Genomic DNA, 26,658 nt, shown 5'->3' with positions numbered 1-26,658 from the left:
TGTAGGATGCGTTGGTGTTCCTTTGTGTATCAGATTTGATTTTTTCTTTTCTTTTGTTTATACCACTGCCGCAGCCGAAGATGAATTACTGTGTATTTACATTAAATGTATATAAAACAATAAAAGTAGACCTCCATCCACCCACATTTAATATATGTAGGCCTATACTCATGTTTGTTTAAATTATCTATAAAAGTGAGTGGAAAAATAAACGAAACGAAACAAAACACAAGTATAGTATAGAGTAAGAGTATTTAAAAACGGTAAACATTTTACATACAAGAAACAAACGGAATATACGATACAAATAAAATAGCCTATTCTTGCAGTTAGTAGTTTGTATTTAAACTATTTTTTTTACCATATTGAATGAGAGGGTGATCCATCCAGCAATTGCTGATCATTAGGGACCGTCAGAGGTTCACAAGACAAACATACACAAGTCTTTGGGAGTGGAGTTTTAATTTTGTCCTTAGAAAAAATCCTGACATGTGACAGGACTTGAACCCAGGATCATTGGAGTGGTAGCCAAGCATCATAACCACCAACCACAACTCCACTCTTATAGCAGTATTTTAACACATAACACATACAAGTTTTGAATTTATTACCAGTTGTATTCATTGATTGGTTTAATGCATAAAATATGTTCTTCTGCTCATTAATTCCCCTTCACTTAATCTCTCATTTATCAATTTTATTTGTTTATGAATTATTCATATGTTTATTTTCTTTATTATTTCTGTATTGATTGATATGAACTCGATTCATTTGACGATCATTTAACAGAAAATAACACAAGACACCTTTTAACGAGTTTACATATTTAATAATCGAAAACCTTATCTCTACAAATACGTTCATTGGAAATAGTTACACAAGCAAAACTAATATCAAACGTACACTAATGAATTTTAAAAAATCCCGTATATTGACAATCAAATTGAATTAACGTATCATTAAATTGTCTTAATACTATTTGCACTTGTTCCCGGCTGCGAAACATTTTTTTTTATAGTAAACATCTAAACAAAACAATATCGACTTTAACACGTATAAGTGTGTTAGATTTAAAGTAAAAGAACACATTGTTATTTAGAAACAATGTAAAAAATGAGAGCCTACAATAACAAGTCAATAAAACCCGTAGATCCCCTGAATCATTGACTTTTAAAAAGAAATAGAATTGGCAATATACAACGTTAATATGGCATGGCGTGTGACGTAACGTGTCACAATTATCTTAACTACTAACCAGGCGTTACATAATTGCTACATAATTTAAATGCATGGTTAACTACTCTGGAACTGGAAAGAATTAACATAACTTAATTTTCATAAGAGTTATTAGGCTGTAATTTCAATAATCCTTTTTATATAGTGTGGTTTGTAAATTTCTTTAGATTTTGCACTAGTCATATTAGTATTACTGTTTTATTATTACTCCCGTTTTTCCAATTAACTAAAGGTTATAATGTTATTGTTTGAATGCTTCTCTTATTAACGAACTGTATACAATTTGGACGTGAAGTCGACTAAAGTATCCCCCTTTTAGTGAATGCTAACAAGCTGTGTGGTGATTGGACAAAAGTTCAAAATAAACGCCCTCTATCAGTAGTTACGACGAAACTAAGAAAATTGTACGCCCAGGTCCATGTGGCATGTGCAGTCGGCAATGAACACTTTTCGCTAAACTATTCCCACCCCCCCCCCCCTCCCTCCCCACAACAAAAACAATCCGACCATATTACACCAAATAAATTTTGCCTAATACAAATTAAACAAACCTACAAAAAAAAGAACAAAAACAAAAACTAGGTTACCCGATACACATCTAAGTAAGCTGACTAAGTCATGATAAGTAATACTTTGTCATGTTCTATATTCTACTTTATTGATCGTAATGTCACCTGGAACCGATTGTCTATTCAACCGGTGACCGGGGCATTACTCTAATACGTAAAATAATGTTATGCATAGACCAAAAGCGATTTGTTTTCTCAGCTCAAAAGTGTATATACTGCATTCGTAAGATGGCATAAAGGAGAAGGCACATTTACAATCATTAACACACATTCTGTATTAATATACATACACCATTTTGTTCTGTTCATATCCCGCGTTCTTCTAATTTAGTTGTTCTAGTACTTTGATATATAAATTTAGGTTTACTATTTACTTCGATGTCATCATAGTTACAAATTCTAGAAAAGAAAATTTTTTTACAAATGTTAGTACAGTGAGTGTATAACATTACGCCAATATTTTTGTTATGAAAACTAACTATAAACGGTACTACGTCATCTCAGACACATACTAAATTAAATACAATATAATAATAATAATTAAAAATAGGCTTACCTTCATAATTAACTTGGCCGTCTCCATCCAAATCTGCCTCTCGGATCATTTCGTCAACTTCCTCTGCCGTTAGCTTTTCGCCAAGGTTTGTCATTACGTGACGTAATTCTGCAGCACTATAATAATATAAAAGAAATGTATGAACACATTTTAACCTGTTTACTTTATTTTCTTTATGGAAACACTTTTTGCTGATAATTAACAGAGGACAAATTGTACAAAACACGTAACCAAGATGTGTGGTCAGTCATGGGACTATAGTTCTAGTTCGTGCAAAGAGAGTACTTGTCCGCCATCATAGCCTATGTTTTGTTCATCGAAACCATGAATGAATCTACAAAAATGTTTACTTTACTGGTGTATTATTATTATTCGCCACGCAAAAACAAACAATTATAAAGTAATAGTATTTTAATTTTCTATTGTAGTTCTTTATACCTTATAAAACCATTTCCGTCTTTGTCGAACACTCTAAAAGCTTCTCGAATCTCCTCTTCACTATCTACCTCTTTCATTTTTCTCGCCATCATGGTTAGAAATTCGGGAAAGTCTATTGTTCCATTGCCTATCGAATTTAAATAAGTACATACAAATTATGATAACATTGGTTTACGCAGCTAGCTATCTGAAAAATTAAAATACGTTACCAAAAGTTTGAAGCGTGTTAATAAAAGAGGGCGCTAGACTACAATGCTTTACTATTTTTACACTTGCTACTACTGGTGTTACGCAAGTAAATAGTCTTCCCTGACATTACATTAGATAGTATATAGTATAGAATATCGATTTATGACATCAATTTGTGTCTATTTTAAGAAGCTACGTACGTAGGTAGAAGTAACATAAAAGTGTTAAATCGATGCATCAATTTGTTTAAACACGAAATACATTATGATCGAATCATAGAATTGATATTTTTGAGCTACATAGCATAACATCAATACGATAATATAGATTATTATTATTAATAATATTTATTAATATAACCTTCACATGTTTTATCTGTATACATTACATTATTACATTTTATAATGCCGTTCCCCCAATTCAGATCAAATACGTCTTAAAACCCTTGTATTGATAACTTATGTTCACATTAATAAATACTTCAGATTAAAACTCCTAATACAATTTATAGATTAACATACCATCAACGTCTACTTCATTGATCATATCCTGAAGTTCTGCTTCCGTTGGATTTTGTCCCAAAGATCTCATCACAGTTCCAAGTTCTTTTGTAGTGATGCAGCCGTCGCCATCTTTGTCGAATAACGAGAATGCCTCCTTGAATTCTAGTCAAAAAATACCCAATAGATTAGAATCGATATAGTAATTATCAGAAATAATAGTTTCGACTTTACGTGTGTGGACACGTGTTGAGTTCACTGTACCAGAATGATACGGTATCTATGACAATATTGTCTTAGCTAATAATAATACGAACACTGGATAAATACCACCGTATAGAGTTTGTTTTGTTTCGAGGTTTAACAGCCTTTTCGACGGATTCATCTTCGAACAGTGACGCTATTTTTTGCGAATGATGCGAAAAAAATTTCCTTGATTATGCATTCGAGTAGTCGTTCTTGTTATGGTGTTTAATGATGGAGTAAGATGTATTAGTATAAGAACAATCTTACGTAGCTTTTGCGTGGATTAATTTCACGGTTTCTGAATAAGAAAAGCGAGAGCCGTTTTCACGAGGTCAATTGAGAGAACTTTACTCTAATTTACGTTTTCTTGTACATTTATAATAATAGTAATTACATACAGTATTATATATAAGAATGTTATATATTATTTACACTGTTAGTTGCCAAGGCTGAATTTTTATTAACCATTTTGTACTTGTGTTTAAGTACAGATGATTGTACATGCTATAAACGACCGCATTAGTAGTTTGTACTAATCTACTTTTGACAATTATTCTTATACAATTTAATATTATTATTACCGTATTCATGCATGTAATATAATTTTTTTTAAAGCGATATTGGTATTATCACGTCATTTATGACATCATCTTATAATGGCAATTGCAATTAATCATTTGTCTCGGTGTACAATGCATTATTGTTTTTTTAACGGAACGAACGAAATTCTAAACCTCCCCCTGATCGATTTCTCAAACAGACTGATGATAAAATCGAGAATAAAACCGTCACTCATTGAGATTCGAACTTGGACTCTTTTTATAGTTTATTTATTTATTGGTCTTCACTGCGTTTTCAAACTCATCGTTATTCAATATTGTCTAAATTGTTACTGACAATCAGACACCTTTTAAAAATTAATTGTTAATTTCTTTCATTTCAATTTATTTCGGAAAGTCAATAAAAAGCACACGTTAACAATATAACCCCCTTTACGACACCACCCCTTATTATTTAGGGGACACCCTTATTATAATGACACTTCGACATTAAACGAACGAGAGACAATAGTAATCAAACTATAAGAATATAACCCTCCTTAAAGCTTGGTTCCCACTAGAACGTAACGCAAGGACGTAAACGTAACGCAAGCGTTTTAACCAATGACAAGCGAAGTTATAAACAGCAATCACAAGCGAATAAGCCATCGCTTGTGATTGGTCAATTCATTTGCGTTGCGTTACGTCCTTGCGTTGCGTCGCTAGTGGGAACCGTTTTAAATCACTTGTTAAGATTCATTTATTGTTGCCGGTGGTCTAGGATGGTTCCAGTGAAATATATTTAAATATGGTATAAAAGTATAATAATAATGAGAACATGCATTGAAGTTTAGTTTTAGTTTAAGTTTTAGTTTAAGTTTAGTTTAAGTTGTTTTCAAATTTTGTTTAAATGTGCCGTAGGGCCCCTCGGAAGAGCAGTTTTATTTTATTACTGAGAGGGCTACCCTACTAAAAGAAAACGAAATAAATAAATAAATAAATAAAACCACGCTTTATTACCCATATTATATGACACAGAGGCAATAGTTTATGTTTTAAAACCATGACCACCCTCTCAAAGGGACACCCTTTATTAAGAGGACACTTTTTTATGTCCCATGAAGGTGTTCCCTTATAGTATAGTATGCATGTTCTTAATGTAATGAATGTTCTTATTTTCTATAGTGTATTAATCATTGTTACCATCGATACACATTACATTTTTGTACATTATTAATGTTATATATATTTTATATACAACCGTTTGATCTAGACCCGTCACTTAAAATGGGATTAATGTCAGATAATATGGCCATATGGAACATTGCAATGACTAATAATAACCATAGAGTGAATCCCGTTCATTTCATAAGATTGATGACAGTGATGCTCTGAGGTACTCTCTCATGGTAAAAATACATGTTTTATTAGTATGTGTTGTTGAGGTATGATTGACGATTATTAAAATAAATATGTATTCATGCCTGTTATGTTATGTCGAATTGGTGATATTGATGATGATTATGATGATGTTGATACAAATAGTGAGGATGTGAGGATGATAATAGGCCTAATAAGGATTATCAGAATAAAGATGATGATGTGAGGAGGAAGGCTGATTATGACGATGTAAGTATAATTATGACGAGTAGAGGAGTATAATGTAGGTAAAATAGGATGATAATGATGATTTAAGGATGATGTTAATAATAATGATTATTGCTGTGAGGAGGAAGGCTGATTATGACGATGTATGATTATGACGAGATGGAGGATCATAATGTGGGTAAAATAGGATGATAATGATGATGTGAGGATGATGTTAATAATTATTATCAGGATAAAGATGATGCTGTGATAAGGAAGGCTGATTATGACGATGATGATTATGACGAGATGGAAGAGCATGAATGTGGGTAAAATAATAGGATGATAATGATGATGATGATAACAATGATTATCAGGATAAAGATGATGATGTTGTGAGTAAATTAGAATGATAATGCTGATGTAAATATGATGATGTGAGATGACACATAAGGACAATATTATGTGATGTGATGTGATTATGTGAGGACGATTATAGCATGGAGAAATAATTCTCCACGATCATCGGAGCAAGTGGGTGATGGCGGTCATGATGAGGAAGATGGTGAAGATGTGATAATTTGTCCATGTTCAGAAACAATAATTCAATTATAATTAGAGAAGAATGAATTATTTGAAAACAACTTATAATTCAACCTAATTCTATGGTCCTTGAATATTATATCATTGCCAAGTACAAATCAATAATTTACAATAGAAGCGCGTTCCGTCATCGATTGTACGCGCCGCGCTATCGACTTGAACCCATTCAGCCAAAGCATTCGATAAACTGCCGAAAGGCTGTAGAAAAAGGCAAAGAGCAATATTTGTACTTTGTAATCATATCCGCAGTAATTACAAATAATTAGCGTCTTTGGAAATATAGGAATGCGTAATCCACTTATAAATGCCAGATGTTCACGCGAAAACTAACAATTTTACGCGCGAAATTGTTAAAGTTATGGCGCTGAAAAAGTATAATGTTTCAAAATTCTTTGCAATGAGAAATTTCTTTTGTATTCAATGACCGGATTGTACTGTAACAAAACTTCTTTTCTATTTTCCACCTGATTATTTCGAGTCTTAAGAATTAAGTCTAGAGACATGCACCTGCAGTTTCTTGTCTTCTGACTGACCCCTTTCAGTTTATACGATCATTTGAAGTACTAGGCCTATTATTAGGCTATAGTGCTGCTTTCCTCCAAAATACAGACATTATTAACCGCTGCAAACAAGCTCTAACTTTAAATGAATATAAACTGAAAAAGTTTTGAATTACATATAAACTATATCCAAATTATATAGCGTTTAGCGATATAGTATTTTTATTTTTAAACCAGAGTGATTATAGCCGTTACAAACAAACTTTATACCAACTTAAAAAGCATACCAACAGATATTTCAATCATGGAGGGAATAGTCTCCATGTTTAAATACTTTGAGTGACAAACAAATGATTAAAACAGAAAAGGTGATGCATCTTGTAAGTAAGCATACCGAACGATTAGTCTAGTATACCAATCAAGTGTAAAACATTTCTGATATTATCAATACTGACATATAGTATCAAAGTGCTATTTTTACGCGTTTTATTATAGTGTTGCTAAAACGGGACGCAGAACGCACAATCTGTCGACGATCGAGCAAGGATCACATAAACATATTGCGGAATATGCTTGTAAAATTCCAATACTTCGATTTGGTAATTACGCTATTTATGGCATCAATGTTATCATATTCGTCAATAATTATAATGTACATAAATAGGTGATGACAAAAATGTATGTCGATGATACAGTTTAAAAGGCTAAGGGACACTTATCGTCCGTGTGAAATGGAATTATGATTAGATGATAATGATAGGCCTACGATGAGTGTGGTTTAAAAAAAATCTTAGCACAATATAACAGAAACGGATTGAAATGCTGCTCTTTTGAATTTAAATTTTTAAGATTTTAACTATGAACGTGATTGTAATATTTAATGTGATTGCACTGTCAGTGACGCAGCACTAGCATCAAACGTACACAAATTTAGTACTAAATAAAAACAATGAAATGTTGAATTTCAAACAAAAACGAATGAAAAAGAAAAATAAGATAATATATTTAATTCTGCTGGAGAGAAATTAAGAATTTCTGAAGAATTTGTAGAAAATATTTTAAAAGTTAATCATTTGGACGATCATCTCATACTTCAGGTGTAAATGTAAGCTATATCATTGCTTCCTTATTATTCGATGGCTATGATGATTGTAACATGACTGATAATGATGATACTGAAATAATGATTGGCATGGATAATGATATGAAAACTAAAAGAATCCTTCCCGGTTTAACCCTATATTCCACTTACCTCCAATCTGATCTTCCGTCAATTGTTGTTCAATAGCTGCTGTCTGTAAAAGCAAATTCCATCAATTAATATACGCAGGTTTACGCGTACAAATAATAACCATTGCTCGACCTTTTGTACGCCAACAACGCGCGGTGTTATCAATGAAAAGTCATCCTCTGTTCTGAAGTTCTGCGATTTGATAATTAAAAGTTTTGAAAGATATGAAAAACTTGCAATTTAAACTTATTGACGGAAATTATATTATGTTTTATGATATGCCGTAATTATAGTGAAAAATATATCGTAATAATATTTGCGGTCTGGTCGAGTCGAACGGATAAATATGTCATGCTTTTTGTGGTCACTACTGATATCCTCTATTTACAGGAATCACCACAAGTAACTGAACATTAAACGTATTAATATTATATAAGTGACACTTAGCAAAACTATAGATAATACTATTAATAAGCAATTCATACCGGTAATAATGTAAATAGATAACACTTACCATGTTTATTTGCGAATGTGTATTCGGAAAGAAGATAAAAATAAGTGAGTTGCGAAGCGAAACGAAAGTGTGGTTTTCACTTTGGTCTTGTTTTGACAACTGGTAACCCGCTTAGCACAGATGCATTCAGTTTACACATTTCTCTCACTGCAACCTGATCGATAATTTGGATTAATTAATAGTTTGTTTAATACCTGACTAATAATCAACAATATGTACGCGTGAAAGCTTTTTCACGTTCACGTTTGGAAAAATCCATACGTTCGTACGTCGCTTCGACATTTTCACACATCGCAAAACACTGGCCTTCGTTAGCGTTTGTCTACCTTTCGTCAATATTATTAATGTATTATCAAAAGTGAAAAGGCACAGCCTGACTAGACCAAACGTGTGTTTACACGGCGCAGTATGATTATGCGAGTCAAATGTTAGCGCGCAATCATGTGGACGCATTTAATACATCAATCATACGCGTGGCATTCGTTAATGACAATTGTATAAAGAATAAGTTATATTTTCGCCAACCGACATCGCATCGCCGTTACAAAATATTGGGACGTACCGTACTATATAATACGATTGCTTATACATAAGTTCATTCATTCTGCTTTTATTCAATATTTCTCTTTGCAGTATATATAAAATAAAACTGAATTGCGAGAGATTTACATATAAAATTGGTACAAGCTTTCAAACAGAAAAGAGTAAGAGGGTATAGATAGTACAAAATTATGGATGAGTTTGATATTACTATAGACAATCCAATAGAAACTCTTAATGTAATGGTAATTAATACTATATCTAAGTTCATTTCGACATTTTTGTCTCGTTTAAACATTCCTTTTTTTGAATGATATTACACTACCGGTATTGGATCGATTCCTGTCAAAATCAATAATAATTTTTAACCCTCATGGAAATAGTATTACACTGAATGTCATTTGCCATTAGTGCACCAACACTCAAACAACGAACTGTTACAACAGCCAATCACGAACGACCATTGAACGCGCACAACGACAGCAAATCTCAATGGCCAATCAAAAGGGTGATACTTTAACCAATCACATCGCTAAAGTTACTTCTGCTAGAACAGGCAATAGGCCTATATTGTTAAATTAAATTAAGCTGTGTATCAACTTTTTGTATATGCGAGACGTTTAAAAGAATATTAGACTGATAGTATGTTCCGCCATTGATTATCTAATAAACACTTCAGTTTGGCTGCTGGTGAATCATCAATTTTAGCTTTACCCATGGGAGGTTTTACAACATTTATACATTCGTGCCAGTTCGCTGCGCATTACTCAATATTATGTTTTGCGTAAGGTTGCATTAAGTTAGACTTTACAAAAATATGGTATACTTATAATATTCATAATGTAGTATACAGTAGTAGCTATACTATGTGTATAAAAAGCTCAGTTCAGGATTCGTATGATGGAATAAATTGCTAAGAACCACTATTGCGATGATGAACCAAATGAAATAAACGGTTACAATAACGGAACAAACACATGATTAGAAATATTAAAATTGTGAAAAGTTTCCAAATCAATTTTTTATTATATTGATTTCCGAACACACGGATTTTCTTTTAAACTGGATAGATTTGATTAATTAATGTAATAATTTCTTCGTATGCCTACATACTGTTCTCCTTTATGGTCTAATCATTTAAAAAAAAGATATCAACCGACTTAAAGTTTGTTATAATGATGCTTTCCGGAGGTTGTTGGGACAACCCAGATTTGTTAGTGCGAGGAATTAATATACATTTTTTTTAAAGTTTTTTTTAATGTATTATACCATATGGACAATTGTCTGAAATAAAAGTTGAATTAAATTGAATTGAATTGAATAACATTATTATACGTTCATTGTTTAATACACAGAGTAAATAATATATCGATCTGCTGACGACGCGCGCCTACGTTACATCACGCATCAGTGTTTGTGTTTTTCATGCATGTAAATACAGTACCGTACCGTAGTAAGTGACCTGACTGCTACAGTAGTCAAGATGACTTTTGGTGTGGTGTCCTGTCAGAACCGCCAACACACCACCCCCTTTCTCTCCTACTAAAGTCTTATTGTCTTTCGAAATACGGTCTAGAACATTGAAGACTACTCCCCTACCGCCACAACTAACAGTATTATTCCTAAACATTAGCAAACATGAGAAGTGTGCAAAGATGATCACGTCTGCATGTTGCCTCTTTTATTTTATAATGTTAAAACGTAAGTTCCTTCCTTATTAACAATAACATATATATTAGATTGAATTATAGTTTTTATAAATGTAAATATTTATTTTTAAAATATATAATTGAAAACTGGTATGATTCTAAAACATTCAACCAATAACATGATTTGAACGGTTTGTGTGTGTGTGGTGACGCCTGTAGTTACACTGTGAAATATTCCGCCGATTACACACACAGCAATTAGGTTTCTCTGTTTAAATCTATGCTCATGTAGCTAAAAGAGTGTATGTAAAAACCAACAATTTGAATACGTATTAACCAACGATCTTTAATAATTGTGTTTGGCCTAATTAGTCAATTCATTCGTTAACTTCTTTTGTTTCAAATGCCGCATTCAATAACACCGCAAAGCCATCCCATAATTCAATGTGCGATCTAGTATCGATCGCAATATTAGCTCCATGCAATTAACCAATAATTACATTAAGTGGAATATATATCAACATAATTGATCACGATAACGTACCGGTACTATTTTTCTCAAGACGTTGTGTGGTTGGTTCCTCCCCCAAATAGGACGCAAAGGACGATAAAAGCGCGACGCAAGTGATTTGACCAATCACGACGCGATTACGGGCGGATGATACATCGATGTAGGCCTACGTATGAAAGAAAAATATGACCTTTTCTACAAAATTAGACCATCTCAGTAAACAATTTTTAAAATTCGACTTATACTTTTAACTAGCTGATACAGTAGTATGTCCAGACATTCATTTTAACTAGTTTTATTTACGTTTATACTGATATATATTGGTCTGATACTTTTACTACTCTGAGCTGATGCCGTATTACACAGATCCGTATTCATTTTAACTAGTTTTACTTATCGTTTAAACTAATATATAAAACATTTTACGACGATTCTATTGTTTACAAAATAAAAAATGATTTTCCAACCCTATGCATTATGTCTTCAGGAAATAGATGACCTAAATATTAAAATATTATTATTAATCAATTTTTTAAATGTCAAATCAATACTGTACTTTTCATCTTCAATCTGTATGGATTTCAACATTTCAATATCGACGTTTTTATATTCTTCTAGGACTTTTTACTGATTGCATGAAAAAATAAAAGGCTAATAGAATCAATACATTGTATAATATTAGAAAGAAAACATGCAAAGCTGGCGTGCATGCACAAGTGATGTGACATTTTAGGGACTTCAACCGCTTCGACTTAGTACACTTTACTATTTTAGTCGTCCTTTGTCAAATCATAGAGGTATGGTCAAATTATTAATACAGTGTACAGTATCATAACATTATTGACCATGTGAGGGCGCCATCGTTGTTTACTGTATTGCAATGAATGTTGTGTGTGTGTAAATCTGTAGTACTAATCTTCAGCTCTGGAGTCTTGGTAGAGGCAAGTTGTCCACTTATGTTGAGCTTATATTTAAAAATATTAATACAAAGAAAAGTACTCTAAATTGAACCAATTTGGTTTATTGACGATAAAAAGTTTGAATTAGGCCTACATAGACATACAAGGTGGATATATACTAATACTAGAACCATTGTAATTGCTGATTTAACATGGTAAAGAACTTTCCTATAATTCCTAATTAAAAAGCACCAACTCCTTAACTAAGCTAAAGTAAGTATTTACCAGTAAAGTAAATTGCATATCTATTGTAGATGGGGAAACAAGAACAATGCACTTTTTGTTTTAAAATCATTATTTTCATCAATAATATGTATTCATTTTACAACCAATTATGTACTGTAATATAATTTAAACACACAAACACACAGATACATAAACTGATCCAACATAAATATTACCATTCATTTCAGTTGAGTTCAGCTGCTAAACAATAACTATATAACTTACAATAAAATTTTTATTTCAGAAATTTAAAAATGTCCTCATTGAAAACTATTTGTCCAATATTGTTTGTCTGTTTAGAGTCTCCTAATTCCTGGTGCAAAAAAAGTGTAATATATTCTTGATATTTGGTGACATAGCAGCCTAACATGGCAGCATAACCACGCTGTTTTAATTGCTTCTTTTCAGCCTCAATCTTTTGTGCGTTTTTTCCGTTTGGAATTTTTCATTTTTGCACACTGCACTAAAAAACATGGAGAATGGTTGGCCATGTTCTTAACTCCTTAAAACTGTTACCTAAATAACCTAAATCATTCTTTAATTTTAAAATTTGTGGTATAAGTCATATTTTTTCTTGCATGTAAATTACTGCAAATCTTGGATTGTATCCCATTGTGGGCTTAAATCAACATCAATGTGGTTATATATGGACAAATCTTGTAAAACTAAGTACTACGTACATATGTAGAAATTAAGGTAGAAAATTGGAAAAAAATTGTCATTGTAAACTAAGATTTTAGATATCAAATGAATTTTACTGCAAATCGTTGGCTGTATGAAACTGACAAAGAATTTCGAAACAATTAAAGGTATCAAAAAGATTAAATAAATAAAACGGTATGCATTGTACAATTGAATACATACAAGCTGTACCACAACTTATTATTTACAATCCACATGCTAGAAAAAAAAAATTTGGCACTTTTTATAAAATAAAAACTGAGAAAACGTTAATGAACATGAACTACATTTTTAAAAAGAGTATGAAGGATGTCTTCCATGTTACAACATGTACTAGTATCCTAGCAGATTGGTCCAACGAACTTTCTTATTTCGATGTCATCATAGTCACAAACTCTGCAATGACAAAAAAAATGCAACTATTATTTTAAAAGGCCTAATTTATGAAATTCAAGAACCTCAGTTGAGAAATAAAAAAGCAAACTAGTTCCCATAAACTGATGTTAAAATTACAACAGCACCTAATAAATGGATAAATACCATTATAGATTGGTTCAATATTGATAATTTAAATATAATTTATTTAAATTATCAATGCTTGTTATTATTGATTCCACTAATTAACAACCCTCTAGGCTCTAGTTATATATAATATATATATTTGCATATAAAAAGAGAAATAAGTATCTTGATGTTACTACTATTCAACTTTAAATGTATGTATTAATTATCTACTATTGTACTTGGACCAGTGGCCTACATACTATTGAATAAATGAAATGAATATAAGTCTGTTTAATTAAACCTTAGGCTCTGTCTACACTATCAAACTAGTTTGAAAAAAAAATGTTGATGTGCCCAAATATAGTAGTGATATGACATTATCATGTCCATTTATGGGCACATCACATTTTTTTGTCACCTAAAGTTTGATTAAGTGTAGACAGAGCTTTGTTCCCACTACGACACAATTCAATCATCACAAGCAGTAGTTTGGATGGATCTGTCGCTTGCAATTGGCCAAATTACTGTCCTGCATGTACAGTACATTATGTCCTAGTGGGAACCACGCTTAAGCCTCAAAGAACATACTATGTTCATACTGAGAAGACATAAAATAGGAATGTTTATGTTCATCAAAACAAATCCTGCCTGTAAGGAATATACAGGTAAAATAATTTCTCTCTCTAAGGTATCAAAATCCATTATAGATCTTATTACATTCAGTCACTGATGTTGAGAAGATCGACACAATATGAAATTCAATGAATTCTTGAAACAAAATTTACACTTTGTGTTAGACATACAGGAATAATATGCAAAAACGTAATGCAAGGAATTCTTACTATTTGACACTATCTAATGTACTAAAATTATAGTACAGTATATAGTGTCATTATAATATAATATAGTATGTACTAATTATAACTATGATGATGTGGTCAACCTCCAATTAAAAACCACTGAATTAAAGCATAATATAAAATTTAATTTCATTTATTTTTTGGCAAATTGAACAGATAAAAATGGTCAGAAAAGACAAAAGCGACCAAGGTAATTTTGATGTGTAAAAGTAATTCAGATCAAACAAATATAAAAATAGACAAATTTAGTTTAAAAAAACTAACCCTATAAAGAAATTAAACAACTATCTTTTGTTTTTGGTTTTCTAGTTAGATAATGCCTTCCAATAGTCTCATAGAGTCAAGTGAGAGAACATATGTATGTAAATCAAAATTTATGAACCAACTACAAGTTGTACAAATTGGACTATTAAATGAATGTAAATTTCAAACAACAGGCTGACCACTTGTCTCGTCGCTGGTGGGTCATGATACATTTAGAATATTGATGCATAGCACTAACTAAGAAGATGGTGATGGAAAAATGTTTAAAATAAAATTCAAATTATAGGAAAATGAACAAAACTATTGATTATTTTTTTATATTTTTTATTCAGTATATTACACAAAGGCGCCTTACAAGATGGAACCACCTTAGCTTCAAGGCGCCTCAGATTTTAAAACAAAAAACGAACAGAAACATCATTCAAATCTTCCAGAATTAACAAGAAATTGTTGTACATAATAAAATAATAAAGCATTTTCACAATTCGAAAGAAGATCGGAACCAGAAATAAAAATTTCACTTAAAAATTTAAAATTATATGTTAATTGATTATTATTTGATTTAATATCAATTTGACATCTATGTCATAGTGTAATGTAATTAATGGATAGAATAAAAAATCAAACACTCAAATTCTAACGTCAACGCAAATACAATTTTTTAAAAAATCAATAAAAAGAAGAAACTCAGCATTAAACTAAAGATATTAGATAGTTGTAAATAAATTTGTTAGAAAGCAAAGCAACATTAATTTACACCTTCATGCGAATGATGATGAACTTACTTAAATAATCAATTTAAGCGATAGACTGCCGTCAATCACAATATACTGTAATTAATATGTGGCAGATTGGATTTCAGTTAATCGAACTAGCTACAAAACAAGCCTTTTTCCTACCACGTTTTTGATAGTATGATAGCTATCTCAATCTTTATAAATAAATCTACAATTGATCATACATTTTAACCGAGAGAGAAAGGAACTCTACAATTTTTAGTGATTAGGCTGAAATAGATAATATTACACTAAATAATGTAATGTATGAGAAAACTAGAAAGCCACTCCGAGAGTTCATACCTCCGCCTACTGTAAAATTCTCCTACATAAGATTTCTCTAGGAAAACAATATATATATATATATATATAAACACAGTAGGCAAACAACATTAATTCTAATATATATATGTGTGTGTGTCTTAATGCTGTTTGTGATTTAGGCTAATTTCACTACAAGCATGTGTATACGAGTTTGGTGTAATGGTTATGTAACAAGCCTTTCAATTAACAATAGCTTCAGTTGACTAACAATAGAACAGCAACGCGAAAAACACACAAGTGAATTTGAAAATAGGTTTTTTAAAACTACTCGCATCAAAAAACTTGCACATTAAATCAAATTATGTTTTAAAATTACAAATTATAACTCCTGCCTCTTGTACAAAAATTTTTGGACAAGTAGTTCTCGAGCAATTTCAGTTTACTTCTTACTTAAAGAATGCTCGCCAGCTTTTGAAAAATTCTGTCCTATCTTTTAACACTAGCAGTCTGAAAAGTATATTAAAAAGTGGTCCAGAAGTGGGACTGTGGTCTCAAAATTTAATGGAATGGTCCTTGACCACACATCTATCTGTACATTCATTTTGGTAAAGATCTTGTAATTACTTTTTGAGTAATCCTGCTAACAAACAAACAAACAGACAGACACACGATTACATACCTCCTTGGCGGAGGTAAATAAGGAAAAAGTGAGAGTCAATCTATACTTATATCTAGACAATTGATACAATTAGTTTCACCTCAATAGTGGTACAGCGCAATAAAACTTATAAATCACACACAACTACAGTATTATAAGTATTAAGTAATTCTTAAGATAGTAGTAGTAGTCTTCCTCAAGTTAAATGTATTTTGAATGATATTATTACATAAATGTGACCTTTGTTTTTTTAAGTGTATTTTATTATCAACCCGTTATGGGTGCTTTGCACTGTTAGTTGTGAGAATAATGAATTGTATACCAGAGGAGAATTGTAATACAATACCTTCATAATTAACTTGTCCATCACCATCGATATCCGCCTCCCTTATCATTTCGTCAACTTCTTCATCTGTAAGTTTCTCTCCAAGATTGGTCATGACGTGCCGTAACTCAGCAGCGCTAAAAAAGAAGAAGAGAAAATTTAAAAATGCAAATCTACTTCTCTGTAAAAAAAAAGGATTAATGATGATTGAAATCGTATAAATCACTATCAGATGACTAAAGATAAAAAGTAGGTTAATTTTACAAAGGTTTATGGATAATGCCTCACTAAATCCCTGATGCAAAATTACCAAATAGCGACATAGTATAAATATTTAGATAAATTTATTTCATGGCAAAAACCTATAAATCTTTAAATTAATGTAACAACTGATGCATAAACAGTTTTGATCCACATGGGCTTTTATCTGAGGACAAGAATAGAATTATTTTAACTTTATATTTATTAATCCATATTTTTTTTATTGAACAGTATTATAAATTATCAATAATACTATTAATTTTCAGAAATTATTATTATTATTCCATTAATTACATTTTTTTCAAATACTCAACAGTATTATTATTATTAAGATTAATAAATTAATAACACTGGTATTTGAAGAAAAATATTTTATGACTGAGTTACTGAGATATATATTGCAAATGACTGAAATAATAATAATAACATATAAGTTATAACCTTTGAGTGTTGAAATTGAGCAGACATCAAAATGATGTTATAACTAAAACAACTGACTTATATTACTTATAAACGACTTCTGTCTCAACAGCTATTCTCGCATTATTAGTGCGGATGACTCAATGGATAACGAGCCTGACGTTAGTATGTATCCGATATTAACTTTTCTCACTTTTTCTTAATCTTGCATCGCAATTCAAATGCTCACATTTCCAGAGCATCACTGAACCACGGTATGATTTTTCGTATAGAAAGCAATCTATTAAGACATTTTGCGGAGGAAATGATAAGCCCACAAGGGTTTTACATTATGTATTCAAAAGAAACAACGATTCAATGATTACTTTGATTATTAGATGAACCAATAAAGTCATCTAGGATTTGTAATAATATGCAAACACCAGCTTTATAACAACTGTCTCTCGTGGCATAGGCTTAATTAACGTTGGCATACCTGTAGTGGAAGTTAATACATGTAACTACTGTACACAATAATGAAGGACAAAAAATCTCAATAAATCCTATATGATTTAGCATAGTGTAATCATTAAATCAATCGAATTTGAAAACCATGGAAAATTGAGAATTTAAAATAATATTTATTTTCATTGATAAACAAAAATAATGTTGAGGGAATGTACTATATTTATAATATAATTTTTTATTAAAAAAATCAATCATAATTAACGTTTGGTTTAAAAAACGAACCGAACGACACATTTTGGTACCGCTTTATTTTATTTTACCTTAACATGAATGATTACCCTAAAAGAATAAAATATAATATTTAAACTGCACCATCCACCCAAAATATTGTTTTATTATTATTATTATATTATTATTAACTGGCAATGAAAAAATATGGTAATAAAAATGTTAATGTTTACTTAAAATCAATTGAAATAGCAATGTACTTAAGTAGAATATTATACTAATGTTTTATACATTAATTATGTAAAATGTAGTATGGACATATGCTTATTATCATGGTATGTCTACACTATTAGCTGAATACCATATCAGATGAATTATAAATAAGCAAATATTTGTATTTTAATGGACAAAGGAAACGCAAGCAGTACATGGATGACTGTAAATATAGTATTCTGACACTATTGTTAGCTAAAAGGTTTGGATCATAGGCTGCGTTGTCGTCGTTTAGCAATATCTTACAACAATAAATTATTATTAGGTACTTTGCCTAAATTATGTAATATGTAGGTTAGAAATTTGTGTTGCATAGCAAGATATTATTGATTGAATAGTGTCATTTTTAAGATTAATAATAAAACATTTACTTGACTCATGTGGTAATTATGCTAATGAATAAGCCAAATCATTTATAAAAAAACCTCATTTATTAACGTATTTAAATAATTGAATTAGTTAATTCTACAAAATTAGATGGATTTTACTAACTTTTAGTATTAATATTACTAATGGAATTATAAACATTTTTTGGTCTCTGATATATAATATGACATTTAACAACACAATGTGTCAAAAACAAAATCAACCTCATGTTCAATTCAAATGAAAAAGAAATTAAGGCATTTTTAAAAACAGATTGTCCCATAATATTTTACTGATACCAAGATAATTTTTTGTTTCATAAAATGACAACAAAATATTGAGTTACCTAATGTATCCATTTCCGTCTTTGTCAAACACCCTAAAAGCTTCTCGGATCTCCTCCTCACTGTCTGTATCCTTCATTTTCCTCGCCATCATTGTCAAAAATTCAGGAAAGTCTATTGTACCATTGCCTTAAAAATACATTAAAACTATAAATAACACGCATGAAAATAATAATAAAATATTTATTTTTGCAACGGAAAAAACATGTTCACCAGAAAGGTGTTCTTCCACGAGTCCGTATAAACATTGTAACACAAAGTATTGAAGTAAAAAAATCAAGTAAATAAATAAAAAATACTCCTTAGACAATTTTATAGAATTACTGCAGCTAATTTATCTAATTTCTAACCTATATAATAGGATAGGAATAATATTGACTAATCCACATTAAAATCATTTCACCAATTTACTGCAAGGCCTACTGTATCCAATTTTTATTCAAGTTTGTTTAGTTTATTTTTAGTTGAAAATTAAATAATCAACTCTAACATCATGATGAATTTAAGTCAAGAAAATGGTTACACAGCAAATGAAACAAATAAATGCATAAAGAAGAGAGAAAATATGAGAAAGGGTTGTAATTATCTAATAGCTAACTCGTGCACTCAATCAATGTACTGAAGGCTTGTCAAATACGATTAAAATAAGTGGAATATTTCTTTTATATTCGGAATAAGGGTAATCCTCATTGACATAGACAATTCATCGTTTCATTTAATTTACTTTACATGCATCACAACAGCTATCTTGCACCTTGCGTCAGATTGTCAAATGACTTATTGAGTTTTAATCTTGAGAAGATTTCAACGGCTCAGGATGGGAAAATATAGAATTCTGATAAATTAGAATTGAGTCACAATGGTCATACCATCAGCATCTACTTCATTGATCATATCCTGAAGTTCTGCTTCCGTTGGATTTTGTCCCAAAGATCTCATCACAGTTCCAAGTTCTTTTGTTGTGATTGTGCCGTCGCCATCTTTGTCGAACAAGGAGAATGCCTCCTTAAATTCTGTAATATCAGAAGAATAATAGTACTTATCATACCACTTTAAAATACCAACTACCAAATACCAATTTTTAAAAATTGCAATTTAAAACCAGCAATTTCTTGTGACTGGATGCAAGCAAAATCAATAACAATTAAAAGGCAATATATATTTATCAAAGCCTATACCCTCAACCTTATGCTCTATAGACTCTCCCAATAAAATCATGTGGCCAAATTTGTAACCACCACATTGAATTGATACATTTAAAAATAGATTATTCATGCTAATTATTAATTCATAATATGTTTTTTTATTGATTTGCATTAACTAATTTATTTATAACTACTTTCCTGAAACTATTCATTCATACACCACTCAACAGTCAGTATACTAATGTTAGATACATGGCAGGGGAAAATTTCATTTTTTAATTTTGTTCAGCAATATTGCTAATCAAACTGATTTTTGAGTCGAGAAACATAGTTTTGTATTGTATTTTTTGCTACACAAATTTAAAAATCTGTAGCAAAAAGGTTGTTTTGTATAGCTTTTTGCTATGCTACACGTGCGAAATTATTCCCTGCATGGTCACAGTAAAATGGCAATACTTTAAAATAAATCATATTTTATTAAAGTTCTTAGAATACTATATTTAATCAGTCCCAATTAATTCTTGTAGCTGAAAAGTGAAATCCATCAATTAACTGAAGCTGATCTGACATCTAAGGTATCTTAAACGACGTACCTGCTATTTGTTCTTCTGTAAGTTGATCAGCCTGCAAAAAAAAAAAAACAATTTCAAATTTACTGATACATTATAGGGAAAAATATAATAATTTTTATTATTTATTTAATATTAAAAACATGTTAGTACTGATGACTAGGTTTCTGTAAAGGTTGTTTTTTTGCACCTAGTAATAGTACCTTACAGGCAAATGTAATATGCTTTTATAGCTGCTGCCTTTTTATTAGCAAAAACTCTTATTTTTGTTACAAATAAACATTCAGAGGATGAGAGTATTTGTCATGTAAAATATCCCACAATGGGTCTACCCACCCACAAACCAAATATAATGATTAATCATACAAATGTTTATTTTTTTGTAAACAAACTATAGTACTACTGTAATACTATAGAACTGATGACTTAAAGTACGCAGTTAAATAACAGTATTCTAATCCTTTTCAAACGGCGCGACATGAAAACCCCCCGAGGAGGAGCGTATACATATAACTCTTGATTAAAATGCTTCTCATGCTGCGCTGTTATCTCATATGTAACTTTAGTGCTACTGTAAACCTAATTATAATAAAGGTAATAAAAATGTGTTTTTAGTATTTCAACAAGTTCTAATGTTATAACCATAAATGTAATTCAGTTAACAGTAGTAGTCAGAATTAATAAGTCAAAGATGCTCTCCAGGTGGAATGCCATGCTGAGATTAGTAGTACTAGTAATTAGTACAGTCTTAAATTTTTAATTAATTTATACGTAATTTTACTTTTATGGACCAGAGATTCCAAAACAAAAGATTGAATGATTGAATAGATCCACAAAAACTATAGATAGATACGGTAGACAATAACCGTCAGAATTTGTAGACTTCCCTAGGACTGCATAAATGGTGGTTGTGTATTAATTCATATTACTCATCTGTTCAACATGCTTTACTACTATAATTAAGAACCACGCTTTACGTTGCGACTTACGTCCTTGCGTTGCGTCCTAGTGGGAATCAAGCTTTATGTGACAGAATTTAAAACAATGATGATAGAATAAGAATAGGCCTACTGTACAGTAAAGTAGCAAAACAAAAATGTTATATCTTATTCCGAAGGTTTAGAATTATCCATACTAGATACTTCGCTCGCTCCCCCTCTAGGATGTGTAGACGATGGTTCTCGGAATGATAATGTTCTCCTTATACGTTTTCTGTCGGTTACCATTATTGAAAATGCTTGACATTCGTAAAACTAAACTACTTTGTTTCACAGTGTTTTAGATGATTAATAACATTTTAAAGTATAGTTTTTATTGTTTGGTAGGGCCCTTTGGGGAGGCGGAGGTCATTTGAGGGAGGTGCTTATTCGAGGGATATATGTTAAATTTTTTAGTTCTAATAATATGGTAACATTTATAATCAAATGAAATCCTCTCATAGATATGAAAAGTGGTAAAAAAGAATAACAAATGCTTGGTAAATTGCAGATAACAGTGCGGTGAATTCTACTACAAATAGTATAATTGTGTTATTATAAATATGTGGATGGACGTTTATTAGATAGTTGGGTTGTGGGGGGGGGGGGGGGGGGTTATTATTCAAAGTGATGTTTTATTGGAGAGGCGTTTATTCAAATGAATACCATCCTAATAATTATTAATACATTATTTAATTTAATCATCTTTTGAAACTAACTGCCGTGACAGAGTGGGCCCAAGAAAGAAGACATTACGGCTTGCAACATGGGCAGACATCTCGGTCCTAACGGGACAGAGGAAGATAGCCTACAGTTATTCCTGCAAGCTTACTCAATAAAACTCAGCTATCGGGATTTCACTCGAAAAATGTCTTATCAAATCTCCCTATGTAATTTTATAATACTATTCCCCACAATATATTCTGATTCTTTATGGCGTATATTTAATTTGATCTTTAATAATTTGCAGTATAATTCCTATTATTTAACTACTGTACCTTCACACACGTGTGGTATGTTTTAAAATAAACAAAAAACTGAAATGGCTATGATTAATGGCCAATTTTTTTTTCTTCTTCCAAAGGGACACTGTATTGATTGATGGAAAGTGCCTGTACAGTTTCCAGTCACCTTTAGGGTCAAATCTATTATTTTAACTGCTCCCTTGTGTATAAAAGAGAGAAAATATTTGAAACTAAGGTGAACTTATCTTAAACCCGGAAATTACTTTGACCGGGAAGAATTGAAATTGAGAGGAAAATCCAATGTTGAAATCATAAATGTTGTTAAAAAACTCTTTATAATATCTTCCTAAGATATAAATATGGAACAATAGCGTCGGCGTACACACTAATGTTATCAAATCTACGTTTCGCGGTACATCTCGGATAGATAAGGTAGGTATCCAAGGCGGAGATTTGTACCAAAGTTTTTGCATTGTGCTCGCCTATGTCAGAATTAACCATAATTTATATATAGAAAGTAGCTAGAAAAATTAAAATATTTAACTTTCCATGAAAAAAAACCCCAATTTTATCTAGTAGTGGTTATAGGTTACAGGTTTAAATTCTAAAAGATACAAATTATCAGTGTTTTCTGGTCTTAATTGATGGCTACATTTTAAAGTATATCAAATGACTTTCTTAGAAATAAATTGAAGATTTACACAGATTTAGGGGAAATGCAGCTCATAAGTCTGTCTACTTTGTTCAATAACCCAGGCCTTAGAAGCAATAATAAAACTCATTTATGTCAGGCCACAAACTAATATTCATCATAATAGCCCAGTTTTCCCCCAGGTATTTCATTAGTCACGTTGCAATACATTACCTCCTTAGATGCATACTGTATAATATATTTTTGTAATTCAAGTATAATAAATTGAGCATTGCCACAATAACATACAACAAGTTGTGTATTACGTCCATTAGAAGCCACATGGGTGGATCCAGTGGGTAGCGCTAGGACCCTCAGGGGATAGCGCTCTAGCAGTAGGTAGGGGGAAAGCGCGTTTGACAGCTAACTATTTTTTTGCTATCTATTCAGATAGTCTATTATTAACAGGCCTTGTCTTTTGAAGTTTTGAAAATTATAGGTATGCTACAAATTGCACTCCTCAATACATTCAGGGGTGCTGTAGGTGTGCTGTTTGTATTTTAGTGTGTAGAAGTTTACTAAATTTAAGTGTGTTGTATTGTAAATCGCACTCCTCAAGGGCAGTTTAGGAGTGTGTTAGGTGAGTGATTGCACTCGCTCCACCTTAAAAGACAAGGTCTGTATTAACTCTCGTATAAAAATCCTAGGCCTAGATCACCCCTGCACTAGGCCTAATTAAAATAAATTATTGATAACAGAATTTAAATCATGTATGTATTGTAGCCTTCTCTACTTTTTATAAAGTAAATAAATTAGGCATAAGCAAACCCCTATCATATACAATATTTATTGTTATAATAATAAATATTTATAGGCCTTACACTACTTTAGTAGGCATTCTGTCTATTCTATAATAATCTTGACTAGGCTAGCCTACTTTACTTACAAAACAGGTTTTAGTACATCGAGACTGAGAGCTGATTACCAACAAAAAATCAACTTAATTTGGGCCGCCTCGAGTTTCTAGGCAATTAGCCTAGGCTTAGGCTAGTTCAGACTTTGATTTTAATGATATTTATTTGATTAATATTAAATATAAATATACATTTCACATTATAGGGTAGGCCTATAAATTTAAAAGATTTGTGAATGAGGCCCGAATGAAGATACAAACCCACCATCGTACGCTACCACATTCAATTTTAACTTTCTCTCACTCAGCATCAATTTATCTTTTTATTATAATTTTGTGATCACTCAGTCGGTACACCAACCTACTACTACTACCTAGGCCTAAAAATAATAATACGTCTGCTTAACTTCTCCAGACTATAGCCTATTTTGAAATAAAGTATTGACCACACCCCCTTAATTCCCCTGACTCTTATTTATAACAAAAGATAAAACATGCAGCATCCCTCCCGCTCCCGATCCCCTCTGTGCTGCCGGCCGGATGCAGCATGCATCCAATCTAACAAACATAGCACCACTCAACATCTCATCAATGAAATTGTATAAGATGTAGCCTACAAATTAATGTCAAAAGACAAGTTTTTTCTTAAGAAAGCGTAATTAGATTATAAAATAAATAAATATCTTACCATTATTTCGACAAACAAAAAATTCAGGTGGAACAAGACTTTTTTCTTTATAATTGTTTAGCTGAGATTACAGCGGTTGTCTTGGTGCCGCGGTGCGGAGTCAAAAAGTTCAACTCTCCTCTTTTGATAATGTTGTATTATCAATCCGCAATTTGGCGGTAATAAGTTAGTAAATAAAATAACGCCAAAATAGCAACCTACAAACTCAATAGCTACTAGATAGCTTAGAAATAATTCTTTGATAAAAAAAAAAATCCAAAATATATAACAATTTCTATATTTCCAAAGCAAATGGATCTATTTTATTTGAATAAATAAAGTAGTATTTAGGCAGTTAAACGTTGATTGGATGTCATCAGGACGCATTGCGATTGGTGGCCGTTGCTGCAGAGTTATCCCAACATTCATATCGAGAGTATGATTATTAATTTGTGATTGGCGCGAAAAAGGTTTATCGTTGTATAAGTACTACCGTATTTTAATGTATTTACAAATTAATATCCACAAATCGTAAAACCCACAGACAACATTATTTTAAAACTAAACGCAGGTGGAATGTATGGAATATTTTTTCCTAACACACAGTACACAGACCTAGTAGTTTTTAGGCTATATCGGATCGGGTAAAAAACAATTGCACACCTCCTGCAGTCAGTGATAAATAATAAATAAATGGTAATAAATGGCCTACTTGACTTGATTTTTAAAGCAGAAAACAAGGTTTTTAATTAGAAGGGCTATTGGCGCGCGATAGTACTATTATTAATTAGGTCTATTATAAACGCAGCTGCACAACTAGGCTAGGCCTATTGAGTATTAGTGATACAATATACTTATACTTTATGTTTCACCATGGAGCTATATATTTGGTATAGCCGGCCATTAACTACATGGAACTATAGTTCCATGGTATAGCTCAATGGTTTCACAATCTCCCTTGTCAAGAAGACCATACTAAAGTATTAGGATAAATAAAAGTTATTGTTAAATATCGGACTGAGTCTATTAACATTAGCTTGAATAATTTGGTTGTGTCAGTAACCTACTGTAGTTTTATCCAGCATACAATAAGAAGCCTGTGAAGAATATATAGGCCTACTACTATATCCATACTTTATATGCCTATCACCTTTTTAATTTTGTTGTTATTATCCCTCTGATTTGAGTGGGAATTGGCAACATTAGTATAGGCCTATTAATAAACATTCAATACAATTATTAAATATTATACTTGTTTTCCTCTCTTTTTATATTTCGTATTCTAAAGTACGAAATAATTACGTGAAATTAGTGTTTCATGTTCGCTAATAATTAATAGCTACACTATTGTTAATAAATTTATAATCACGGAAACATCAACACATGAGGGCGCATTACGAATTCTACAATTCTCAGCTCTCCAAACACTACAGTAATCCCCTGGAGCAAAACTACTCTACGAGATTTGTTTATGGAGGAGTGCTTTTGCATTAAATCGTATTTTTTATTTTTTTATTATTTATTTACG

At 31.3% G+C, this 26,658-nt stretch overlaps 2 protein-coding genes across 3 annotated transcripts; both read right to left on the bottom strand.

Annotated features, from left to right (window-relative positions):
- Positions 1-821: 821 nt before the first annotated feature.
- Positions 822-8,826, bottom strand: LOC140060430 (calmodulin). 2 transcript variants are annotated; one of them, XM_072106629.1, is made up of 6 exons: positions 8,709-8,826; positions 8,216-8,258; positions 3,510-3,653; positions 2,800-2,926; positions 2,362-2,477; positions 822-2,204 (listed from the first exon to the last, which is right to left on the bottom strand). In XM_072106629.1, the coding sequence occupies exons 1-6, from the start codon at positions 8,709-8,711 to the stop codon at positions 2,176-2,178; spliced, it is 462 nt and encodes a 153-aa protein (XP_071962730.1). In that variant the 5' UTR covers positions 8,712-8,826; the 3' UTR covers positions 822-2,175. The 2 variants fall into 2 exon arrangements, with proteins under 2 accessions (XP_071962730.1, XP_071962729.1); XM_072106628.1 differs by lacking the exons at positions 8,216-8,258; positions 8,709-8,826 and adding an exon at positions 3,819-3,971.
- A 3,583-nt stretch (positions 8,827-12,409) lies between these two features.
- Positions 12,410-25,318, bottom strand: LOC140059839 (calmodulin). The gene is made up of 6 exons (XM_072105781.1): positions 25,152-25,318; positions 21,002-21,032; positions 20,133-20,276; positions 19,266-19,392; positions 16,946-17,061; positions 12,410-13,669 (listed from the first exon to the last, which is right to left on the bottom strand). Exons 1-6 carry the CDS (start codon positions 25,152-25,154, stop codon positions 13,641-13,643), a joined length of 450 nt encoding a protein of 149 aa, XP_071961882.1. The 5' UTR covers positions 25,155-25,318; the 3' UTR covers positions 12,410-13,640.
- Between the last annotated feature and the right edge of the window lie 1,340 nt (positions 25,319-26,658).

Source organism: Antedon mediterranea, chromosome 10, assembly GCF_964355755.1.
Source record: "Antedon mediterranea chromosome 10, ecAntMedi1.1, whole genome shotgun sequence".
NCBI lineage: Eukaryota > Metazoa > Echinodermata > Crinoidea > Comatulida > Antedonidae > Antedon > Antedon mediterranea.
The sequence above is the reverse complement of the archived record's forward strand: the minus strand, read 5'-3'. Positions and strand labels throughout refer to the sequence as shown.

What these genes read in the sequence shown, in the direction of transcription:
- LOC140060430 (XM_072106628.1), bottom strand. Translation starts at nt 3,873, where the DNA reads ATGAATCCGTCGAAAAGGCTGTTAAACCTCGAAACAAAACAAACTCTA. An exon ending in AAAACAAACTCTATACGGTG is followed by an intron (nt 3,654 to 3,818) that starts GTATTTATCCAG and finishes TTTTTTGACTAG; the next exon opens with AATTCAAGGAGGCATTCTCG. An exon ending in GACGGAAATGGTTTTATAAG is followed by an intron (nt 2,478 to 2,799) that starts GTATAAAGAACT and finishes ATATTATTATAG; the next exon opens with TGCTGCAGAATTACGTCACG.
- LOC140059839 (XM_072105781.1), bottom strand. An exon ending in TACAGAAGAACAAATAGCAG is followed by an intron (nt 20,277 to 21,001) that starts GTACGTCGTTTA and finishes CTGATATTACAG; the next exon opens with AATTTAAGGAGGCATTCTCC. An exon ending in CAATGAAGTAGATGCTGATG is followed by an intron (nt 19,393 to 20,132) that starts GTATGACCATTG and finishes TGTATTTTTAAG; the next exon opens with GCAATGGTACAATAGACTTT.